This window comes from Excalfactoria chinensis, chromosome 3 (assembly GCF_039878825.1).
Source record: "Excalfactoria chinensis isolate bCotChi1 chromosome 3, bCotChi1.hap2, whole genome shotgun sequence".
Classification (NCBI taxonomy): Eukaryota; Metazoa; Chordata; class Aves; order Galliformes; family Phasianidae; genus Excalfactoria; species Excalfactoria chinensis.
The window spans coordinates 85,481,276-85,505,966 of NC_092827.1; the positions used below are offsets into that span (position 1 = coordinate 85,481,276).

Below are 24,691 nucleotides of genomic sequence, written 5' to 3' on the forward strand. Positions count from 1 at the left end.
ACGCAAGCATGGTCACAAATTCTGGTCAGGAGGTTTTATGCATTGCCTACCTGCAGCACGATTCCCTAGAATAACCAAGAGAAGATTCTGAGACCAGGAATGGTGAAGATTACTACTTTTTCTCATGAGGTTACTTAATGCAATGTCTATATTATACTCCCAGTCACTGTAGCAGGAGGTGCTTTAGAAGTACAAAGCTTTTTTGAGATTATAGACAGTTGCTGCAAGGAGTCTTCCATAAGGAAATTTCTGTTGTAAGTGCTACTATTCCTTTCTAAGACTGTCGAAGCCTTGAATCTTTACATACAGCTTTGTTAACCCAAGAGCTGCTAGGAGTGCATGGCTCTGGGATTAAAAAAGCATTCTTACTACTTAGTGGAGGGTGATTTCATAAAATACTGAAACAGAATTAGGTGTTCTAAAAGTTTCATGTTAAAATGATACAAATCATTCATTTGGTTCCAAACCTCTGTGCTGGTTCAAATTTGCCCAGAAAACTGATGGGTTAATCTTCTATCAGTCACATATAGGCTGGGGTATGTATTATCTTTCTGTGCCACTGAGAATCATGTTACAGCATTTTATTTTATTTGGCTGAAAAGGTGACAATTCTAAACAACATTGTTGACTTAGTATAATAATCTATGGAATTTACCTCCAAAATATTATCTTAGCTCTGGTATATCAGGTATATCTGATATATCTTTACTATCAGTTCCTTCTACAACTTCATCAGGGTTATTATACTAAGATGTTCCATGGAACAGTAGAGTACATGGGAAAAATTACTGACAGAGGTCTATGCCTTAGCTACTAGTCTTCTGTGTGATCTGGGGCATGTAACAGCACATCCCTGTACCTTAGTTTTCTTCTCTGAAAATTGACATAATGATAGTGATCTCAAGAAGGTGCATTTTGATTTGCAGATGAAAGCAGTGTATAGGACATATACATTATTTAAAAGAAAAAATAAGTCCAAATAATAGATGAGATGGGCTTGGATGTTGTCTCAAAACCCTTGTGATATGTTTTAGCCCAATGCCATTCAGCTTAACCAAATGTTTAACTATCAGCAGAAGAAAATTGATTTTATCTGGGTCAAAATTCAGTAAACATTTATGTCAGTGTTATCTTAAGAGTCACGTGCAATTAATTTTTAAGTATCTTAGCACCTTGAGAGCAAGACCTGCATTAAACATATTTTGAATGTGTTTAAACCGAGGCTCAAGCAATTCCTGAGTCTTGTTATAACATGGATAAATCTCAGTCCTTGTTGGTTGGTGAAACCATGTCATAACCTGTTTTGTATAAAAATGTTTTTAAGCTGTGCTTAAGCAACAGCTGGTGGTTTCTCCTGTGAACGGTAGATGATGTTTAATTAGCCTTACCGTCATCTACATTACAATCAAAGAATGCAGTTGCAACACATTCCCGATTTGTATTGTAAATGTGACCCTAACTGTGTTCCTAAAATCCCTGTCATGTGCTACAGCTGGGTACACTGACCTGATTGTAATGGAAGCAGAAACTTAGTGCACTGATGTAAATTCCTTCTCCTAAAATCATATTCATTCTTGTTAAATTGATACTTTCAATCTTTGAAGCTTACCACATGCAAAAAGAAAAAAGTTTACTTCTCTAGTAAATTCTGTGCTCTCATTAATTATTCCAATTAATGGTGCTTCTCAAAGTCATCTCTTAGGAAAGGAATTTGGATTACACAATCTTGGAAAACAAACCTGTTGCCACCAAGCATGAGCTAACATGTTGTAGTACTCTACAGCTTATCACAGGCAAGCCAGCACCCAGTTTTGCAGACCAGAAAAAGCCTTTGTTGATTATCTGTGCAAATAAACTATGCTTGTTGAATATTCTAGTTTGCTTATAGTCTGCCTGAGGACTTACTGAATACCTGTGCCTCATTTTAGCTCTGCAGTAGGAGTTGCTAAATTAAAAACATTTTAGCATTTGTGAGTAAAATAATGAACTTTAGATTTCATGATTATAAGCACTGCCAGTGGAATCAACACAAGTGATATACGTCTCTGTGCATCTGTAACTGCTGTCCAAGCTAAAATAGTGTAATGTTCAGAACAGAATGAGTAACATTTTTCCATTTTCGTAGATTAACAGCTTGGTTACTTGTGAATGTATCATTTACAATGGTCATTGGATCTCCAGATTTCTGAGACACAGCAGTCTCCTGGGGGGAAAATCACTAGCTTTTAATAAAAGTTAAATTAACTAATCTAGGATTATTATTATAAACCTAAATGCATACATTTCTGCCCCATTATGTAACACAGTCCATGTGTGTGTATAACACCTGGATGAATGGCAGCAAAATAAGTCTACATTGCAGGTATAAATAAAAGCAACTTGATAATCAAAAATAGTCAGCCTGTGGCTTCAGGATCCAATTTGTCAATGCAGCTTAGCACAAGCATATCTTGTGCTTCAGTTTTTCCATAAATCCATGGGATTTAGCAGCACACCTAGCAGCACACAACTGATTTGTAGATATTTTAGCTGCTGCTCACTTCTGATAGTCATAATCTTTATGCATGTCAGCACTGATTCAGACATTAGATTGTGAGCATCCAGGTTTGAAAACATCTAAATGCCACTCCAAAATTAATTGTTTCTTGAGAAAGCAAAGAGTTTATGTCACTACCTGAAGTCTGTGTTGGAGACTGTCACAAACTTGTGTAACTTGAATTGAGCTGTTGATGTCTGGGCACAAGACCATGCTTGAATAGGAGAGTTTTGTAAAACTTAAAATTTAAAGGCTTTTTAAAATCAACTTTGAAGGGCACTGCAAAAGATCAATATTTCAGCTGTATGGGCCTCACCTTTTTGAAACATCTGTATTGTTTCTAACAGAGTCCTGAGTCTCATTTTACTTTGAGTCCAAATTCACTCAGAACAAGTTTCCTATTAATATATTTGGAATGTTGAGAGTGCATAAATATTATTTTGTATGCTACTATTTCATGCACCTTAGAAGGTTTTAAAACACATGCAAACATTTCCCTGGAAAGTATTAATACAAAAATGCTTTAAGAAATATAAATACAACAGTTGAAATTGGAGGAAGTGAGGAGATCAAATGGTAACCAAAGTCACTAACATGTAGAATGCAGTCATCTTCTCCTTGCACAGAATAAATAAAATTCTATTGGATCATTTCAGTTCATGTTTCATAAACTGTGGCTGTTTGAGATGGGTTTCCCATTGCAATTAGTTGAATGAGTTTTCATTTACCCTAAAATTTGCCTGTAAATATGGCAGAAATAATGTTGAGACGGTTAAGATGCGTCTCAGACAGAGACGTACTTTTACCTTATCTAGTCAGCCTTTTAACAGGAATACAGTGGAAGATTTTAGAGAGAGAATCTTAATAAGCAGAGATTAAGGAGTTCTTTGATTAGTCTGTCAAGAACTATGCAGGGTGACCTTCCTAATTACCAAGTGATAAAAGGTTTCAGCTATATATGTACAAAATAGGAAGCAAGTACAGAATTTCAGATAATAACAATGTAGCAGTAATATAAAACTGTGAGATATAAAGTCTCTATGCAACATTTTTAATATAAAAATATAGGAATCAAAAGAGAAACAAGTTAAATGCTCAAGGCTTTAGTTTGGATACTTCATAGCAAAGCCAGCAAGGATAGGTATGACAAATGCTCAAGAATTTGCAAGAACAGAGAAGTCAGCAAAGAAGTAAAACTCTTATTTCTGAAGGCAATCATCCAGACAAAAGCCTCTAAGGAAAATAGAAGTCAGTAATAAGTGAAAGATTTAAAGATTATAAAGCGAGGAAATTACTGAAGATTGACAGAAGATACAGCTTTTCTAGAGTCGCAACAAGCCAAAGAGGTAACATAGTTGCCAGCAGGCACTTTCTACATGCCTCGCTTTAAATAGCCGGGGATGGAGATGGAAGGCAGAGATGGCTGCGAAAGGCAGGTGGCTTTTAGTTTATACACAGTGCACTTTTTTCTTAACTGCTTTTCTTTCATTTGAACGGGATTATACCTTGAGTAGATGTGCTCATGTACCATTAATCCTAATAAAAATGGTAGCAAAAGAACATGCAATCTATGGACCCATGAAAGTCAAGAAAGAGTAGGCCATACAGGAAACAGGCTCCTGTCTTACCAAATGCCTGCTGAAACCTGATTACTCCTTGTCTGTGAGATACTGTACCATCTGATAGTACAATGAATTTATTTTTAGTATAAATACCTGGAGTGTGAAAGATATGCTTGGTATTGCCATTTCTAGCAGGCAGCAGAACTATAAAAAGAGGGAATTCACCACCAAGAAAGAAAAAAGAATTCCAATTTTATTTACAGCTCAGAAGCTGGTAATTAGAAGGCCCAGACAATATAGACTTGATGTGTCATATCATAATGTAATTGCTATAATTATTTATCATTTTCTTTACATATGTGCACATTAGTTCTGTAAGTGTTATGCTAATGGCTGCATTCACCATCTCTTGCACAGGATGGTTTTAGAACAGGAAGAAGAGAGGCACAAATATCTTTTCACTACTGTAACTGCACTGCTATAGCTGTACATCTCAGTTCTTCAGGTCAAGACAGCATCTGCACACTTAAATAATAAGCACCTTTTGTTTGTATTCTCTTGTTCCTCTGCCCTTCCAATATACTAACAAGAGTTAAACAACAAACAACCCTCCTTATTTTTATTTCTTTATATTCCTAAACAATTTTATTGTTGTTTGCATTATTTTATTATTATTATTATTACAGTTCAGCAGCTTTAAATTCGAAGGTTAAAGTGTACAAATGCATTTACTATGGGAAAAATTCTTACTGTCATTTTTGATAGGCAAGTATTAGGGATTAGAGCATGGGAAGATACTGTCTTGATGCATATAACATTTTGACTGATTTAAGTTGGTGTCACCTGCCTGCTCAAGCCTGAATATTCCTAGTCTGTTGAGATGTATCAGGCACTTACCTGACTGACCCCATAGTGCAACAGTTTGGAAGCCCAAGCTGTGTGCAAAGCTGATGCTACTGGATAATCTTTGGCTGGTACTGCATTCTTTACCAGTTGAACCATCCCTCCTGGCAGTTGAGATGAGCACCAAAGCTGGCATAAGGAAGCAGGTGGCAGCGTGCAGGTGGGGATCAGAAGGGAGCACATGAATGTGGCAATGTTGCCTTGAGGTGTTTTAAACTTCCACAGAGCCGCACCCATGGGTTCCTGTCCAGCACCTGCATGTGATTCACTGTGTCACCTCAGACAAGCCAGGTAACCTCAGCCACCTTTTCAGTACTAGGAAACCTACCAGGTTCTCAGTAGGCCATACTAGGTGATGTGATCACCAAACAATAGGGCAGCTGTGGGTGTTTTATCCGCTAATATGTCCATCCTGTTGACCCTCGCACTGGTGTCAATTTGAGCACTTCAGTAATGGTTTCTCTTAGTAGGTAAGTAATGTAGTTCTTACAACAGAAATGCCCTGTATCCTCTGTGGAAAAAGTTATGGTTTATCATTTGTGATATGTTGTTAGTTTCTGATTTTCGTAATTAACTAAAAATAAATAAATAAATATGCAGGACAGTTCAACCTTTTCTAAGAGCATAAGACCGGATACTTAAAACATAACGTGTGAGACTATGCATTGTAATGGTGCCTTTACATTCACTGTGATCACTGTACAAGGTGTGGGTTTTGTGGAGAAACGTGATCAAACGGAGAAGGATAATTTGAAACTAAGGGTTTATGAGCAATCAAGCGCTGTGTTTTACGACAGTAGCTCACTGGGCTGTATTAGTGCAGATTTAACTTTGTATTTCCAGTGCTAACACCTAAACTGCTAACTTCTTAGTACCCTACTCACATTGGCAGAGATAGAGAATTGCATTTTTCAGAGGCAAGAGGCATCATCTCATAGCACAGGGTGGGGTTTGGGTGAGGCTAAAGGAAGCGATGCAGCTTTCCTCTCTTTCTCCTCCAGCCTGGCAGAGCTTTTGCCTCCCCAGTACTTGATAGGAGAGCTGGGAAGCTACAACCATGTCAGATGCTGAAGGCCTGGCTCATTTCTCTGTCTGGGTGGAGGAGAATGCTCCACCTCTTCAGGTGCTCTTTGATGTGTATGTATATACATAAACACATACACATATATATATATACATATGAAATAGGCTTTACCTGACAAATTCCACACCTGGCAAGGTGAGGGAAAAGGTCTATCTGGTTTCTGCTTCTTGTAGTGTCCAAGTAGGCTGTGATTTTCTCATCAGAAGACCATTCTTTTCCATTTTTGCTCCTTCACGTGCTCTGACATAAGCTGTGTTAATGGAAGTCTAACCTTTGGTGGTTGTTGTATTCTACTTATTATTTTGGAGCTTTACCAAAATTATAGGAAGGAATGCACGCAACAAAAGGTGAATGGTGATACTTAACATTTGGCAAGACATTCCAAGGATAAGGAAAAGCCACTTCACAAGGCTGAGGTATTTCTCTCCCTCTTCCAAATTAGGGAATTAGAAAGACCTTTAGAAAGACTTGAAGAATTCTAGCTAATGGAGAGCAGTAAACATAATTAAAAGTAATAGGCCAGCTAATGGTGGCTGTTAACGCCCTTCATAACTTGCTATTATTTGTTCATAATATTTGTCTTAGTCTTGGTATCTTATACTTTAATATTACATTTCCTAGTATTTTCGTGTCTTACTTTTAGTTCTGTTTACTACTACACACAATTCTCACGAGTCTATTGTGCAAAATAAGGTTGATATACAAAAGAATGACAGGTTTCTGTACTCTCCACGAGTCCTTTAATCTTTCATATTGATCAATTAATTTCTTTAATTGTGAGGTATAAAAGAACTCATTTTCAATTCATTATCAACAGAAACTCAGAACAGTTCTGACCCTTCTTAGAAATATGCTTCACAACAACTCTTCTCTCATCTCTAAGATAATAGCAGCAGTCAGGCTTCTTAATTTAGCTTCAGATATTCGGGAATTGATCAAAGTGCAACTTAAAAGCTCTGCATGCATCGGCTCATTTGTTTTTTTTTGTGCTTTGTAAGAACCCTGAAGGCTGCCTTTACTCTTTTGCACCCATTCTTAAAAATCCACCACTGGTCCTTACAAATCAAAGCAGTTTCAGTGTAGTCTCCCCTGCCGAATGAGAAACAATGCACGTAAATAGGATGAGTATTTTGCTTCTGGCAGATGATCATCATCAGGACAGAGAGCATGGCCTCCAGGGTCACCAGGGGAGGCTCAGATTGAACATTTGGAAGCGTTTCTTAGTAATGGCAGTGAAGCACTGACACAGGCAGCCCAGGGAGGTGGTGGAGTCACCGTCCCTGGAGGTGGCACTGAGGGACACGGTCAGTGGGCACGGTGGGGATGGGTTGGCAGTTGGTGCTTTTGGACAAAAGGCCTTTAGCTACCGATCCTTCCTTCTGCCCGTTCCGCCCTCCCAGCACTAACCGCCGCGCTGCCTGCGGCGAGCAACCTCCGATGCGGTTTGAACGCAGCCGAAGCAGCCAATCCCTGCAGCAACCCGGCCGGCGTTGCGCGCTCATTGCAGGCTGGGCGGGCCCGGCGTGGGGTAGCAGCTAATCAGCACGCTCCGGCTGAGCCACCGCCTGGGCGTGCACAACGGCTGCCGGTGCAGCGGTTGCTTCGAATAACGGCGGTGAGCAGCGGGTCCGGCGGCGGTGGTTTATCGCAGGATCTGTTGACGGTGAGGAGTTGGGGCAGGAGGGTCAGGCTGGGCTGCTTGTCCCTGCGTCTGTCAGCAACGGAGCGATTGTTAGTGCTGAGCTCTGCAGTATTGCTTTGCAGAACGCGTGGAGGGGGAAGCATAGCTGCAGCCTGAAATTGCACCGTTGCTTTGCACGAGGCTCTGAGGAGCAGCGCTGCAGAAGTACAACGAGACTGAGTAGCGTGTGGCTTTTAAATCTTCTCTTAACTGGACAGAAACGTGTTAGAATAGGATCTAATGTTAGAGACTGGCAGTTAGCTCAGGAGGCTTGCAAGGTTGTAAAATACTTCACTGTAAGCACTGCTACGTTAAAAAGTAGGTGTACTGAAAAAGTAAACATGCAAGAGTCAAATAATCCTCCTCTTTAAGTCTGATTGTAGTTGCCTTTGTTTTTCAGGCATTGTTACCACCTGTTTTGTAGAGGCAAAGCCCGGTCAGTATGAGCTGGGTTGTGGAGGAGTGGAAAGAAGGCCTGTCCCCCCGAGTCCTTCAGAAGATCCACGAGCTGGAGAGTCAGGTAGACAAGCTGAAAAAAGAACGCCAGCAAAGGCAGTTCCAGTTAGACTCTCTGGAGGCAGCTTTGCAAAAGCAGAAACAGAAGGTAATGTGGGTATTGTGGTGACTTCCCTAAAGTGCCCATTCTGCAAGCCTGACGTGACTGTGTGAAGCTTTGTTATCTGAATGTTGTTAGAAGGTGAATGATTTTCTGTTCCTCATACTGACTGACTGGGAAGGTACCATGGAAATATAAACCGCTTATCTTCACTGCTTTCTCTTAGCTGTTCATCATATCCTGCTCTTTATTAAGTTTTGATTGCATTTATGCCTCCTATCAGTGTTTGGAATGGTTGTCCACCTCTAAATGTGTGCTTACTTTGAGGCTTTTCCCCAGGCTTTATGTGTAAGAAAATGTTACCTTATTATGTCTGTTAAAAATCCAGGCCTCTTACATGAGAGCAGCACAACTGATGGCCTCTTACTGTTTCATATTGTCTCTGTATGCTCATTTGTCTCTTTTGTTACTTTAATTTACGTGCATCTCAGATTTCTACTTAAATATCTGTATTTGGGGATTTATTTGTTTCTTTATTTTACTTTAGGGCTGGGATGTTTTCTCCTCTGGCTTTACCTTGTCAGCCCTCTAGCCAAGAAGCTGGCAATCCTCATAACCTGAATTCTGCCCTGCAATATTTGAATACAAGTTAGATATGGTTGTAAAAGTTTGCCTTTTATTCCTGTTTGGCTGATACAATTTTTTAGCAAAACTCAATCTTAGTTTTCCTAGGTTATTGTTATTTTTTTCCTTCCTGTGTGTTTCCTGGTAGGGTCTGAACTGCTGTGTTCTCTAAATAGGAGGTGGGGAGGGGGAAATACTGAAAAGAATGGGTGTATATATATATTCAAATATATATTCAAATAAATGTGTTTTAAGTCTTATTCAGAAGCAGCAGCTTAATACTTTTCAGCTGGAGGCAAAGGTGAGAGGAGTTCTGGTGTCCTACTTTCTGGTAGTTACTGCTGAGCAGCAGGTGGCTGTAGTTTGATTCAGAGGCTGGAGGAGAGGAGAAGGAAATCTCTGCTGTTAGGCCCTATTTCCGACACAAACCTGCAACCCTTTAAAATAACAACACATTTTCCCTTTAGTTAGTAAGAGTATTCTGATTGCTAAGGCTTAGAGGATGGAAAGAGAAATGAGACAATCGCTGAAGTCTGCAAGCTGTTGTAGACCGCTGTTAAAGAGCTAATGAGTTTTTGATGTGATTATGTCTAGTCAGTAAATTGGGTATTAATGTGGCTGAGTTGAATTCTAAGAATTGTGCTTTTGTTTAAACCCAAGGATGTTTTGAAAGTTGTTTTTGGTGTTTTGTTTTGGTCTGATGATTTCAGTGCTGATAGGGTTTGGGAATATTGGGAAGAAAATAGAAGTGTGTGAACTGCAATTAAGTCAAGTGTAGATAAGATATTAAGCATTTTGAAATGTTCTTTATTCCAACTAGGTTGAAAATGAAAAAAATGAAACTGCAAGTCTGAAGAGAGAGAACCAGAGCCTGATGGAATTGTGTGATAGTCTTGACAAAGCAAAGCAGAAAAATTCACATGATCTTCAAGTAAAAGAATCTCAAGTCAACATTCTGTCTGGGCAGCTGAGTTCCAGCAAAAAAGAAATTGAAAGATTAGAACAAGAACTGAAAAGGTAAAGTGAGGACTTCTTTGTTTTTTCCTAACCTACAGTCAATCATTTTCTCCTGTTTTCCTCTTTTCACGTAACTTTTATGGTCTTTCAGTTTCTTTTCATCTTACATGTTCAAATCTTGTGACCAAAATTACAATGCTTCATCCTGTTTTTACGTATGCCTATGCAGGCTGTTATGTTGATCTGTGTGCAGCTTGAAGCAGTTATTGCCTAGTGTTTGCCCCCTGTTTGGGGGGAAATTCTGCAACATCTTATGAGGAAAGGTAACATCTGCATTAGCAAGAGTACAGCTGAGTTACTTGGCAAAAGTATACTTTGCAAAGGGCTTGAAGTTGTAACAGAAGTGCATGGATAACTTAAGATCAAGACTACTTAAAATTCCGACAGCAGGAAGAAGAAGGGGTGAGCATTTCTTGAAGTGGAAGAAGAAACTTCAAAAAGCTGTGACCAAATAACAACATCCAGTTAATGAAATAAAGAAGTGGTTCTTGCTGTGTTATCTACTAAAACAGAAGTCTGTGGGAGAGTTAGAAGTCTCTGCTCTGCGGAAACATGTTCTTCCTATAACAACAACAACTACCTTTGTACTGGGATAGGTACCCTGTCCAACTGTACTCTTTTGTAGCTGTGGTTCCAGATAATTGTTTTTGTTATTACTTTGTCCTCAGTGTTACAGTGAAGTTGATAGAAAAACACTTTAACTTGTAAATGTTATCAGATTTATGGCACAGGGGTTATGTGAGTATGTTGTCTAGAAAGAATCAGAACATCCTGAGCTGAAGGGTCCTGCAAGGATTAATTCCAAATACTGTCTTTATGTAGGACCACTCAAAATGCAGATTCTGTGTCTGATAGTGTTCATAGTATCATATCATAGTATCATAGTAGCATGCGAGTTGGAAGGGACCATAGAGATCATCATTAGCGTTGTCCAAATGCTTCTTGAACTCCAGCAGTCTCGGGCTATGACTGCTGCTCTGGGTGGCCTCTGAAGAAAAACCTTTCCCTCAGACCCTGCTAGGCTATTTTCTCATCTCCTGTTGCTACCATTGGAGAGATCAGCACCTTCTCCTGGCTTCCTTGGTGAGGGAGCTGTCGACCATTGGAAGTATCCCCTCAGTCTTCTCTTCTCTGGGCTGAGTAAATCATGCACATTGCCCGCCTTTGGATGCTTGCTGATAGCTTTATGTCTTCATGAGGACGCAAATATTATGTGGTACACAGGACTACACGTGGTGCCTGAGGAAAGGCTGAACCAAAGCTGACACTCCCTTCCCTCACCTGACTGGGCAGGCTGGGTCTGATGCACCCCAGTGTATGATTTTGGCTGCCAGGGCACACTGCTGATTCATATTCAATTCTCTGTCATTCAGAATCCACAGATCACTTTCCATGGGGCTGCTCTGGCCTCTTGTTCCCCCCAGTGAAGTGAAAATCATCATCTGTTAAGCTTCTTCCTGTTAATAGAGATACTCTCTGTTCTTAAATAAAAGAATTTCTGAAACATGCATCTCAATAAAGTTGAGTGTCCTGCACACACAGATGAGTGTTGAGCTGATAATAGTAATGCACAATTATTAGAGAGGGGTAAACCTGTTTAATGTTTGGCTTTGTGGTCTGAAGTATGCTTACTTCCTTCACTTATTGAAAGGTATACTTCTTACTGTCTTTGTAGAGGAAAATAAAGCGGGAACTGGTAGAGGCATCTTCCTGTGTTCTCCTCTTGCCTTTATTTTTTTCCCTCTCATTTTTTCTCCCTCTTTCCACATATCACAGAGTTATCTAGATCAATCTATGTCTGTGATGGAGGGAGGGGGGGAGGTGGTCAGTAAGCCTATGGGAAAAGGAGTAGGGAGATGGGAGCTGGACTCAAGGAAACAAAGATAACACTATATAATACAATGCAATTTAAATTGAGTCTAATAAATCAAGTAAAATAAGAGAGAGAGTTGTCTGAAGACCAAGCAGCCTACTTTGAAATTGTAGGAGCACCCACTCCCACCTCTAGGCTATGAGAGAGAGTGAGCATCACTTCCATGCTGTATTTTCCTCTTTGGCTGTGAGGTCCCCTGGGACATGTAGTTCTCTGTGCTCCACATGATATTGTGATGTGGAATACCGATAGCAAAAGTTACAAAAACATGACACCCCATTCTGAGTAAATGAGGGAAACTTGAGGTATTTCACTGTTGTGAGAAGAGTTTAAATTTCAACAACAGTTTATGATATGGAGAAACATCAACTGTATGCTGGCAATTGCTGAGATTCTTTGAAGGAGAATCCACTGTGCTTGGCAATGTTGGTAGAGCCACACTGATGAAATATAGAGTGAATCTGCTGTCAAAGGCTGGCTGTGAGAGGTTATAGCTTAAGGGTATGTCTCATTTATCCATTTTGAAAGCTATAGAAAGAAGACTTTACTGAATTCTTTAATTTCCTTCGTGGTTTATGTAGTAATCCACTGTGGTATTACAAGTATTATGTACAGCTCAACTGGCTATCAGTTTTGATTTTGTATTTGGTTCTGTTTTATACCAACTCATTGCTTCATGGCAGCTGAAAACCTACTGGGAGAATTTTTAACTTTGTTATAAAATGGAAGGAGAAATTAATTGGGAAGTTGTGGAATCACTACTATTATGGACTATAACCTGGAACCATCGTGTTGTCAACCTGTGCTTGCTAGGCAGGACTGAGATTCCATTCCATTGATAGCAATTGCTGTATAACTTCTAAATTAGTTATGAGATTTCCAGGTATGAGATTCAACTCTTCATGCTCACAAAAATCAGTTCTTGTTCAGGATCGATTTTTAAATTCAGTACTTGAAATCATGTCATTTATTTGTGCATTTCAGGCATTTAAAAATAGATAATTGACTTCTAGTTTTCTAGTATTAACTGCTCCTTCTGCTTTGTTCCTGAACAGATACAAATGTGAGCTTGAGAGAAGTCAGCAGTCGTTGATTGCAGCGGACTTGTCATTCAGTGGTACTCCACAGAAAAGTTTTATTGCTCCTTTAACACCAGTTCAAAGTCAGAATGGTAAATGAGTTTTTTTTTCTTCATATAGATCTGTCAGTTTTCTTGAACATCACATATGTACTGCCTTCCTTGGTCTATATTGTATAGCTTATGGTGAGGGTGCCTCATTCCTAACACCATAAACTCCAACTTCAGAAATCATTAGTGCAGATTGAAATCTTATAGCAGATACTAAACCTTTTAAGCACTACACTGATGGGCATGGTATAGTAATAGAAGTATTTATCAGCAGACTGCAAGAGTTTTTTGAGTGGTTCTTCACAGTGTCAGCTGTTTCTTTCACGTAGTAAAGAACAAATTTATTCTCTTTCACATAGTATAGGTGCTTTAACTAAAATTGTCAGCAGTCATTTGTGTTCTTTATAAGACTGTTTTTGACTTAGATTATTATTATGCATAGTAATTTGAACACTTATAACAAAACCTCTGTATCCACATCAAAGCATTGCTTACATCTTCAAATTAGTGACATAACACCTGTGTATTAAATTATATTTTTGAAGAAGTATTTGTTGTGTCTTTGTAGATGCTAAGTTTGAAGAATTAGAAGAAAAATATAAGAAAGAAATACAAGAAAGAAAGAAGCTGGAGTTAGAACTGAGAGCCATCCAGGTTAAGGTAAGTATCTTTTGAAAAGGGCATGTGTGATATCTAAGAAAGTTACTACTAATTGAATTTGGAAGATTGATTGCAAACCAAGATAAATATACTTTTCTTCACTTAAAAAAATAGAATATATATATTTTTAAAAAGCTACTTGTTACCATTTAAAAATAATCTAAAGCCAGTGTAATTGAATAACAAAACAAAGAATGTTAAGAAGGTGAGCAAATCTTTCAAAGTCAATGAAGGATAGACAATGAAGGACAAGTGAAAATGGTGCCAGTTTGGGCATCTTAAATGTTCTAGAATAACAAAATAGTTTTGAAAGTGTTACAAGAAATAACTCACTGAGCAAACAAAAATCAGTACAGTTCTTAATGTCTGAGCAGTATCTTAGAGGATCTCTGAAGCCAGTAAATGACTAAGATTGAAAAGCCCTCAAAAATGGAGCAAATGTATATATTTTTTACTAGATAGTAAATCCAAAGGCTTAAAAAGCTTCCTATGTTAGAGCTGTTCTTCATGGCATCTGAATCTCTAGCATAACCTTAAACTGAGGTCAGAACAAGTCTTAAAAGCAGTTGATAAAAAATATAGTACTATAAAGATTGTCAGGTACAGACAATATCTCTCCAGAATAGTGATCGCAGCACCAGGCTGTTGTAAATGAAGTGTTTGGACAATGCTCTTAGACATAAGGTTTGAATGTTGGGTGGTCCTGTATGGAGCCCAGGGTTGGATTTGATAATTGTTGTGGGTTCATTCCAATCTGGGTTATTCTATGATTGTAATATATCCCAGTGAATTGATAGGGCACTCCAAAGTGAACTGTCTGAATCACTGCAATGTGCACTTAAATTCAGTCTCCTCTTGTCACTAAAATGTGAAAATATGTTACTAATTCTGGTGGCTATGTTGAAAAATAGTGCTTTGTACCTGAGGAGCTGCTCTATCGAACGTTGTTATTGTGCTCTTTTGACTGTTGTAGCTTCTGTAGAGATAAATAGGAGGCGTTACTCTCAGAGTGACCTAGTTGGACTCCTTGCTTTGGAGATCCTGATCTGTGTTAATAAGTACCTGGTATGCTTGTATTAAAGTAATCTAATTTATGTAGTGTAAAAAGTAGAGATATCAATGAGTAATTTGCACTTATGAATGATGTGTTGTCACTACAATGTGAAATGATCACAACCTATAATTTTGTTATTAATAAACGGATTTTTTTTTTTTTTTTTTTTTATATATGTATATAAATAACTTCAGCTGTATGAAGTTAGATCTCTTTTTTTTTCTTGGTCACAGAAAATAAATCAGCCTTATCTTCAACAAAGCTCTTTGAGTCACAGGGAGATTGCTCGGCATCAGGCTTCTTCATCTGTATTTTCATGGCAACAAGAAAAAACACCATCTAAAACTCAAGAAACCCCTGCAAAAAGAGCTTCTTCAACACCCTATTTTCCACGGGAAAAAGAAGCCAATTCAAGTATACTGTCAGAGAAGAGCAAGCTTGACAACAGCTTTTTTGAGGATTGTAACTCTTCGCTCATCATCCAGTTAAGAGCACAGAACCAAGGTATCTGATATATTCCTTTAAAACTCAGAGGCTCCTGATTTCATGCCATTTCATGTCATGTGGATAGAAGGGAATTATTGGAGTTGGTTTCTTAATGAGGGAAAGTTACCTGTTGTTTCCTTTGACAATTAGCCCAGCTGGATACTTGTGTGTGTATTCATGATGACCAGCCAGTATATGAGATTATCTATAAGCTGTGGCTTCTTTTACTAAGGGGTGTGAGAACTGGAAGGAGAGAGCCTGTATTTTGTGTGAGCAGAGGACATCACATTAAAGTTAAAGGAGGATAGCCTTCTCTAACGTTTTCATTGCTTTTGGAATAATTCTCTTGAAACAGGGCTAAAACTTTTCAGGATTTAATTACAACTCACTGTTAAATTCAATCATATTGTTTCCTTAATTTTATGTGATTATTGAGGTTTTTTTGCCTGAGCAGTATCTGTGTTTAAAAATTCATTGATTAAACGTGCTTAATACATAACTAAATTGGTCTGTGAAAAGCACTACAGGAAACTCAGGACAAAGTGATACCAAAAATCCAAAGGAAAAATAAAGCATGTTCCTACTTTATGCATGTTGACATGAAGACTTTTTTTCTGATATCTTTTCTGGTGATCAGATATTTGCTTGGTTATGGTAGTAATTGACTTAAATCTGCTGTTTGGACCAGTTTTTCCACTAGGTGTTTCTTGTAGTTTTTTTTTTTAACCAGTTGCTTTATTTTCTGGACTGTTTATTTAATTGCCTATGTGTGAAGTTTCAGCCTGGGCTATATTTTCCAGTTCAGAAGTCTTATAAATCAAGCATCAGGAGAACAGGTCTTTAAAACATAACGTATAACCACTTAGTAGTAATTTTTGATGACAGTTCTGTAACTGACTAGTGCTTTTCATCACAAAATTGTCATGATTTTGGAAGACATGTTCTTGCTGATTAATACTGTGACAGGATCACTTAGTTTTACTTTCTGTATGTATAGCTTTAGGGACAAGAAAAACATTAAAAAGTAAAATACTCTATTTGCAGGTGCTCAGTAGTTTGAACGTCTCTTTGAACCAAAGGCTCACTGTTGTCCCAAGCAAATGTTTGTAGCAGGTGCTTTGCTTTAAAAATAAACAGAATTAAAATGAAAATATTTATCCAGAGACATGTTTCTGTATTTTTAAAAACAAAGAAGGAAAACCTGGTCAATTTAGTCAAATATCCATCAGTCCTGAAAGTTTTAGGTGAATTTTTGTTTTCTGCCTGCTGAACATTTTGCAGTGTCTGTTTTTGTCAGGCATTAGGTTGTTATCAGACATTCTCATTACTTTAGAATTTATAGACCCTTGGAAGTCATGGAGTCATATCCTTAATCTTGACTGTTTTTAAAATTCAGAGCTAAATTCCAGCATCAAAGACCTGGAACAACAACTGCAAGCTCTAGAAAAAGAGAAGAAGTGCCATATGAATAAGCACCAAGAGACTGAAATTCAGCTGGACAGAATGAAGCTGGAATTAACAGAGAAAGATAAGGTCTTGAACAAAACCAGAGATAAACTGACTCAAATGAAGATACAATTTGATCAAGCCACCACACAGGTGAGATATTGCATGACATGTCTTCTGACTGTCCTTACAGTTCAATCCCAGTATTAATGTGTGTCAGCTTTCAGCCGTTTTGGTAAGAATCAAGATACCCTGACCAAATTTCTTGAGCATTCACTGAGGATCCATTTTTGACAAGAAAAAGTTAGTTTACATATTACCTATAGGTACTCATAAGCAGATGTAACTAACTATTCATAAGCAGATGTCCATTTTCTGAAGGGTTCTTACTCGAAGAAATACTTTACATCCTTTATATGCAGCCTTCAGGCAAGTTTGGCTGGAATTCTGAAGAATAAGATAAAAATTGCATGGAGCAACAATGACATCTGGTGGCAGGTTTTAACCTTGTCTTTAGCCTGTCATAGAACTTTGGCTGAAAATCATTTTGTGTTGCCTAAAGTACAGTATGTTCAGATGGCATGGTCTCCACATTTTAAACAACTTGTGTAAACTAAAATATGGGTTAAAATGTCATGCAAGATGATGTTGAGAAAATATGTGATTTTAAAATGTGATTTCATGACTTAATTCTAAACAGTTTACATTCATGGGCATACTAAGTAAAGTTTAAAAAAAAAAAAAGCAACAAACCAACAGAATAGTACACTTTGGTCAATTTATTTAGTCAGTAATTTTGAGTTTATTTAAATATGAAATACATCAAAACAAAACCATTCAGTTTTCAGTAGCCACTGCTACTATATATATATATGTATATATATATATACACAGTATATATGTATGCATATATGTTATAATTTTAAATATATATATTCTTATTGCAAACATAAATAACTGTGTGTTTAGTACCTTGGATTACTACAAATTTCTGATACCGTGCAGAATTTCACTGTAGTTTATTTGAATGCGAGAACAACTGTACTAAGTGAAAGTAGTGTTTTTATTTGAATGGAGATGAACTAAAATAAAACTTCAGCTGTACTTTTAATGCTTGGGTTTGATTATTTTAGGTCCAAGCAATGGAGCAAAAGTTGAAAAGACTGTCAGAAGAACTGAATTGTCAAAGACAAAATGCTGAGAGTGCTCGTCAGTCCTTGGAACAGAAAATAAAGGCAAAGGAAAAGGAATACCAAGAGGTAAGATGAGAAGAACTTTATTCTAAATTTTGACTTTCTGAGGAGGTGAAATCACATGGCTTGTTTTTGGGGTTTGTTTTATTTGGAACTACTTTCCAGTCAATTGCTATCACACTTAATAGGTAAAAGTTTCAAAGGGAATTGGAAAAACAGAGAACACATCCCTGCAGAGGGCAGGCTGCCAGAGAGATGCAAAAAAATTTATTAGTGTTCATTATTAGGTATGAGACAGTCTGTTTGTGAGGCATGGTTGAAATGCAAATTTGCAAGAAACTAAGTTGCACTGACCACAAACGTGCTTTATATGCGACTTCAAACTTTATCACCCAGTTATTTGTTTGTGTGGAATTTTAGTTAAATTTTCCTGCGTTTCACACGACAAACAAATTTTTTTTTGGATTGCTTCTCTCATCTAATCTTGGTGTGTGCTCAGAAGATGGTAAAATATGAGATTAACATACCTGTTCTTAGCTTTCTCTTTTTGCCGGCTACTGCAGAGAGAAAAAGTCTAGCAGTATCATAGGAAATTTTCTATGGTGAAGTTTGTTTAGGATTAACACTGATTCAGATTAGGTCTAAACTTAATTGGTGCTTGGAAATCCAAAAGATGACTCAGATTTGGTAGTGATGGTGATAATTTGGATTGGCATTTTTAAGTTTTCTTAGGGAATGGGAAGAAGGCTGTCCTGAGGGGTAATGGCTGTTGTGTCAATAGTTTGTCCTGAAAGTTTTGATGTGAGGTGTCCTTAGGAAGACTATGTAACTGGTGGAGGAGTTCTGCTGGAGTGGCTGATGAACAATGCTGCTAATGATGCTGGAGTGAAAAAGCAGTTTCACAAAATCTAACCCAGGAGCTCAAAGATTCAACAGAACCTTGTCTAGAAGTGGTGATAGGAATTGATCCTTGAATAATTGCAGAATGGAAAATCTTGGAAATTCTTGTCTGTATATTTTACTTGGTTGGGATTTTTTCATTTTGTGAAACTTAAATCCTGGTCCTACTAAATTCTGACTTCTAAAGCTCGCTTGTAGGTTTCTTATTCCATTTCAGTTTCTACGAGGCAGATGGAGTTTTCAATGTGTGTTTAATTAGCTTCCATAATGGCAAGCACGTGGGGCTCCTAATGCCTTTTTCTTAGCTGGTCACACAAGCTGGTTTCAGAGTTGCACTTTCATCAGTAGAGAATTTCAAATGTTTTCCGTCAATTTTCATTTGAAAGTTCACATCCAATCTCCAAACTGAAAAGGTGGAATTTATATCATTCCTTACTTCTGGCATTTGAAATTTAGATGTCTATCCAAGCTAATTATTTAGGCTTCTGCTTTACCTGTGTTATCAGAGGCACCTCCAGAAGGCAGGTTATTCCTGCTGCTTAGGTGTTTCTCTTCACAGTTTATCTGAATTTATGCTGAGAATGGAAAACCTGTAAGCTTACAGGTAGGTAGCTAACTTTTGGACATCTAAAACTAAATGAAGTAAGTTTTTCTTGTTTTGAATGTTCGTCTAAAAAGGAAGGTGTGTGGTTTTTTTTTTGCAGTTTCTCTCTTACACTCTTACAGTTTAGAAGGCAAGGTCTTTTCAGTCTCTCAGCTTTAAAAATAATTATTGGGTTGCTATGGGACATAAAGACATTGACTTAATCTCTTCATCAATAAGTTCACCAGGGTGCTAGGGGGCCTCCTTGTATACTCAAGAAGTGCTCCTGACCAGAGGTTTGCAGAAGAGCTCTTTAGATCTAATATGTACTCTATTCAGTGTTAGTAACTAGCATTAGATAAAGTGACATCAAGCTGTTGTCACATCTTTTCCCTCCCAATTGCACAGTGCTTCTGTCACCTTCTTGTGTGGGAATGTAATTACAGGTTTATCTACACCGGGTTCTATGCAGAAGAATGCCAAAAATATGCATTTGTTACACGCCCAGCTTAGTAAAGATTGATGCTGCAATTTATACAGAATTACAACTGTAATAGCCAAAGGCAAAGACCAAATGAAAACTGCAGTCATGATTGTTTTTCTTAATTGATGCTTACTCGTTGTGTTGAAAGAACCACATCAAATGTATTGTTCTTCTACAGGTTTCACAAAGTCTGTTTTGTGCCATTTACACAAGAGACTGTCTTTGTTAGACCCTCTTGTTGATGAGTCCCATGCTGGTTATTATTTTAGGAATAAGTTTTAATTTCCCTGGGGGAAAGAAAAATCACACCTTTAGTGTGGTGTGTAAGTAATGGTAAAGAGCTGATTTTGTCCACTTGTTGCATAAAGTGATTCTTATTTGAAATACATCTTTAAGATGACACATTTTAATAGTTACTTTCACTAGATCTAGGTATTTCCCCACCACCACCACCACCTCCACCCCCTTTTATATGGCTGTTGCTATCATGGGGTTTTGAAGTAGATGACATAAACTGAACTAGAACCATTCTTGTCTACATGAAACTCGAAGCACGCACCAAAGTTCTATTTAAATTATTTATTGCGTAAGAGGAGCATTTCTGAGCTGGCAGTATCTGCAAATCAGTATCCTTCTGTTATAGCTCCAGTAGCAGAAACGGAGACTTGTTGCTGTTTCATGTATTTATTTCTATGCTACTCTACCACTGTCTTCTAGGAACTCTCTTGTCAGCAACGTTCCTTGCAAAAGCTGGATCAGCAGAACAACGATGTACGAAACAAACTGAATCAGGAGCTACAGCAAGCCAAAAATGACTTCAATGCTCTGCAGGCAGAATTTGACAAAGTAGGTTTTTTATGTTAAAATGTTAGAATTTAGTAGCCTTGACAACACTGCACGAAGTAAATACTAATAATCAATGTGGGGATTTACATTGATATTTTTGTGCAGTTTGTATTAGCTGCTTTGTATTTACCATTTCTCACTGCAATGCTATGTATTTGAATATGAATTGCAGGATTTAAAATATTTGGGGTTAGTCCACTTTCCACAGGGAGGGAGAGCAGTGCAGCTAAAATAAATCTGTTGAATGAGACAAGAATAAATATGGCTGATCACAAGAGACACCTTGCACGGGAAACCTGCAGAGGTTGTAGAACTAAGCTGATCTATAGGTAGTGCCTGGATCTAGAGACTCTTGGAACTACAGCTGTATTTCATATGCTCCTGGTCATGCTTCTTCCTTTACAGCAGTACCTGCACACATCTGAACCTCCAGAGAACTGACAGTAGATCTAAAAAAGCAAAGAAAACAAAAAGTATGTGTGTTCATGGGCATAAGCTTTTTATATCAATTTGACTGAGCTGTCTCTCTGGAAAATCCAGATTAGTGTTAGGGATTGTGTGAGGGGAGCATTGAATGTTAGGGAGCTCTTCCCTGGTTTTGGCAACAAGTAGCCATTAGATCATAATAGTTGTGATGGAGCCACAATTTTAATGAAGTTATAATGCAGCAGAAGCCTAGAAGAAAGGATGACTAAAAACCGTATGTATGTAAGTGACAGAATGCTTCTGGTAGCAGATATAAAGCAGCAGAGCTAGCTGAACTAGTAAGAAAAAAAGGACCACAAGTCTGAAGATTGTGTTGAGAAGCCTCATTAGCAGGGGGGCTGAACTAAGACGTTATTTCTGGAAACATTAGATGTTTTCAGTGTAGGTTTTGAATACACATTTTTCTGGAGCATATGCAACTAAAGAAATTGGTTTCACATATAAAAATAGGTACTTTATAGCTCTTTCTACAAGAAAGCTGATTTATTGTCCCACAACCTCAGATTTATTATATTATAAATACAACAATGTATTTTGTTTTGTTTTCTTGTTTTGACTTGCTAATCGTATTTCCTTTCTCTTAAATCTGGAGCATTATAGGACTATTTTGAAAGAGGGAAGACCTGTTCAGTTTCTCTGAAACACTGTGCATGGAGACAGAAGTGCAGCTGTGGTGCTTAATTTCTGATTTCTGCAGCTTAGCAAAAAGGCTGTTATGCCTTCAATCTCATTTATATCCCACAGTCATATCATCTATGTTGTGGTGATGTAGCTGCTAACTGGATGTACTAATTTGTCTCAGAACATCTGTATTTATTTTAGAGATACGCCACCTTTTTCAGAGGTAAAGGGGCAGAAAGGCAGTAAGTTGTTGTTTTCTAAACCACAGTGCAGCAGTCTTGGGTCCAAGGTGAAATAAAGTAGTTTTGTTTTTCTTTGTAATAGAATTGGATGAGAGTAACTTCTCAATACTCTTACAGGTAATGGTGGCGAAACAACGCTTGGAACGTGATACCAGTGATCTTACCCAGAAGCTGTGCAGAGCAGAACAGGCTTTATTAGCAGCCCAGGCTAAGGAAATGGATATCGCAAGAAACTTAGAGGTAACCAATGCAGAGTAGTAACAGAGTTATTACCATAAATTACCAATCTGTCAACATTAGGACTGTCTATAAGGTATCTTTAGACGCTTATAAATTATCTTAATAACACAAAAATTGGGTCTTCACTTAGTTTACGTACACTAATGCTCTTGTGCAATTGATTGGTTGATTGGGATTCAATATTCTAATTCTATCAATACTTTCTTAGTTCACGTTAGACTTCTACCAAATGTGGGTTTTTGTTTTAAGATATTCTTGCTTTTAGTCCTGAAATAAAAACACGTGTTTGTTTGACTGTAGAAGTACATTCTACAACCATTGGTGCATACCACTGAAATTAAAAATGTTATGCAAAGGCTCACTATGTTGTCTTGAAACAACTGCATTTTTTCTAAAACAAAATGGAATCCAAGATGTTTACACTGCTCTAAACACTTTTCACAAAATGAAGATGAATTCAGGAAGATCGTTAACTGTTAACATGCAACCTCATATTCATAGGGGCAGAAATCTCTTCCTGTCTTACCTGCCTTTGTCTTTTCAGTTCCACTGTTTTGCTTTTGTAGCAGAGAATCTACAGTTAAAACTGTTTCAGATGTGCTACACTGTGAACCACTATATGATGGTATTTTTGTTCTCTGCTTCTGGTTAAGGGAAAGAAAGCCTATGGAATCTATGAAAGAAGCCTATGGAATCTATGTCAAAGATTTGTTTTATTTAAATACTCTTACCTTGCTCATTGCCTGTTGTCACGAGCAGGTATAAAATCCAATATAATTTCTGACAAAAACTCTGTAAAATTTTGTGAACAAATTTGAAGTAACATAGGTGTTTTTTTTTCCCTCACTAGATCAGTGCTAACACTGATACAGCTTTAGTATATTGTGAAACTTTGTTTTAGGTACATTCATGCTGGTAGATTACAATGTCTGGAAATGTTCCCACTTATTGGAATGTGGCTATTTAAACTGTTAATTGTTAGAACACTATTTCACGTGGCTTTGGCCCAGCTGACTAACACTCTTGTACAATTCCCAGGCACAGTTTGAGAGCTCACGTGAGCCAAGGGCCATTCCCAGCAAACAGTTTGGTTACAGCCACCTGCTTTGGAAGATACAAGATTTTAGTGTTACCAATATGGGCTGTCCCATGCCACCTGGCCTCAGTGCTGGATAGTTCTCTTTGGCACGTGTTTATTTAGTAAATAAACGTAACCAGTGCTTTCTAGTGGAAATGCTGATCAAGAACACTTCTGTTCTTCCAGTGTATAACAAAAGGGAAAGCCTTTAGTAAGCTTCTGCACAATCTCAATGTAATCTTTCATGCTGAAAAAATAATGGGAAAAAAAAGAGAAATCACATATAGCAAATATTACAGGCAAATATTATATACATGTCTTTTCTTGTTTTGAAATTATAAGCAGGCTTGGTACAGGACACTTGTTTTGTGTTGTTTTTTTTTTCCCCTTGGGATCCTGCTGACAGAAAACATCTTAATTGGTGGAGATGTTCTCTTTACTTCAAGTTCTTGGCAGCTTTTTTTAATGTGCTGATCATTTTTCCAGCTTATTGGTCTGTAGCTGCAATCATGCTTTTCTTTGTATTTGTTTGTCTTGAGCATACAAGTAAACAGCTGGTGATAGTGTTATTGTTTCAGAACATGAGTGATACACTTATAAAGAACCTGAATCTCGGGATGGAGTAATACTTGAAGAGAACAGTAATGCTGCAGTTTTCTGTCTGTCTTGACTTGCATATGATATTGTGGTGTATGTTGCAAACCTTAAGACCTGGCTTGTCATCCTCAATCATAATGTTCACAGTAGTAGAAAATGAGAATGAGATTGTGACGTCTTTAGATTTACTGTAGAGAGAGGTATATCTTGCAACAGTGTTCTAGCTTCCTATCAGAGCTTACCATTGTTTTATGGTAGTTAATCCACTGCTGTATCCAGTCCTTACTGTGTAAGACTGATGTTTCAAGATATTGCAAAATAGATGCACCTGTGAGACAGACTAGATATGTTTAGTTTAAGGACCAGTAAGCTTTGCAATCGTGATCTCTGTAGTGTAGCAGTTATGGCATCTTAAGATACAGCTTACATGTTGATGGTGCATGCAAACCCGTGGTTGTTAGTGGAAAAAATTGGTCAGTCCCTATATTGCTTAGTCTGCCCACTGAAGAGTTTCTCCTGGACAGTAAATACTGCATGTATGTTTTCTGTAGCTGAATTTAGTTCTTTGATTATTTTTTTTTTTTTCAAGGCTCAGTTGCAGAATGGATACATTGATTTAAACATCATAGAAGTAGAATGATTAACTGGATCAAAACCAAATTGATTTTAGTTCTTATAGCTTTGGAAAATGCACATGGAAATTTCTTATCTTTGATAAAATGTGGCTTCCTGGACTTTGCTGAATGCTGTTAATTGGGAATGTTTTGCACTGAATCAAAATAATTGGATTTCTCAGCCATTTCAATTTCT

The 24,691-nt window shown here is 37.7% G+C and overlaps 1 protein-coding gene across 1 annotated transcript in view; it reads left to right on the top strand.

Annotated features, from left to right (window-relative positions):
- The first annotated feature begins 7,585 nt into the window (after positions 1 to 7,585).
- The window catches only part of CENPF (centromere protein F), a 35,270-nt gene continuing 18,164 nt past the window's right edge, over positions 7,586 to 24,691 (top strand). The window contains exons 1-10 of the mRNA XM_072332374.1: positions 7,586 to 7,748; positions 8,167 to 8,370; positions 9,767 to 9,963; positions 12,892 to 13,007; positions 13,534 to 13,625; positions 14,913 to 15,183; positions 16,562 to 16,764; positions 17,745 to 17,870; positions 20,489 to 20,617; positions 22,084 to 22,206. Coding sequence (XP_072188475.1) covers positions 8,209 to 8,370; positions 9,767 to 9,963; positions 12,892 to 13,007; positions 13,534 to 13,625; positions 14,913 to 15,183; positions 16,562 to 16,764; positions 17,745 to 17,870; positions 20,489 to 20,617; positions 22,084 to 22,206 — 1,419 coding nt within the window. The 5' untranslated portion in view covers positions 7,586 to 7,748; positions 8,167 to 8,208. The remainder of the gene's footprint in view (positions 7,749 to 8,166; positions 8,371 to 9,766; positions 9,964 to 12,891; positions 13,008 to 13,533; positions 13,626 to 14,912; positions 15,184 to 16,561; positions 16,765 to 17,744; positions 17,871 to 20,488; positions 20,618 to 22,083; positions 22,207 to 24,691) is intronic.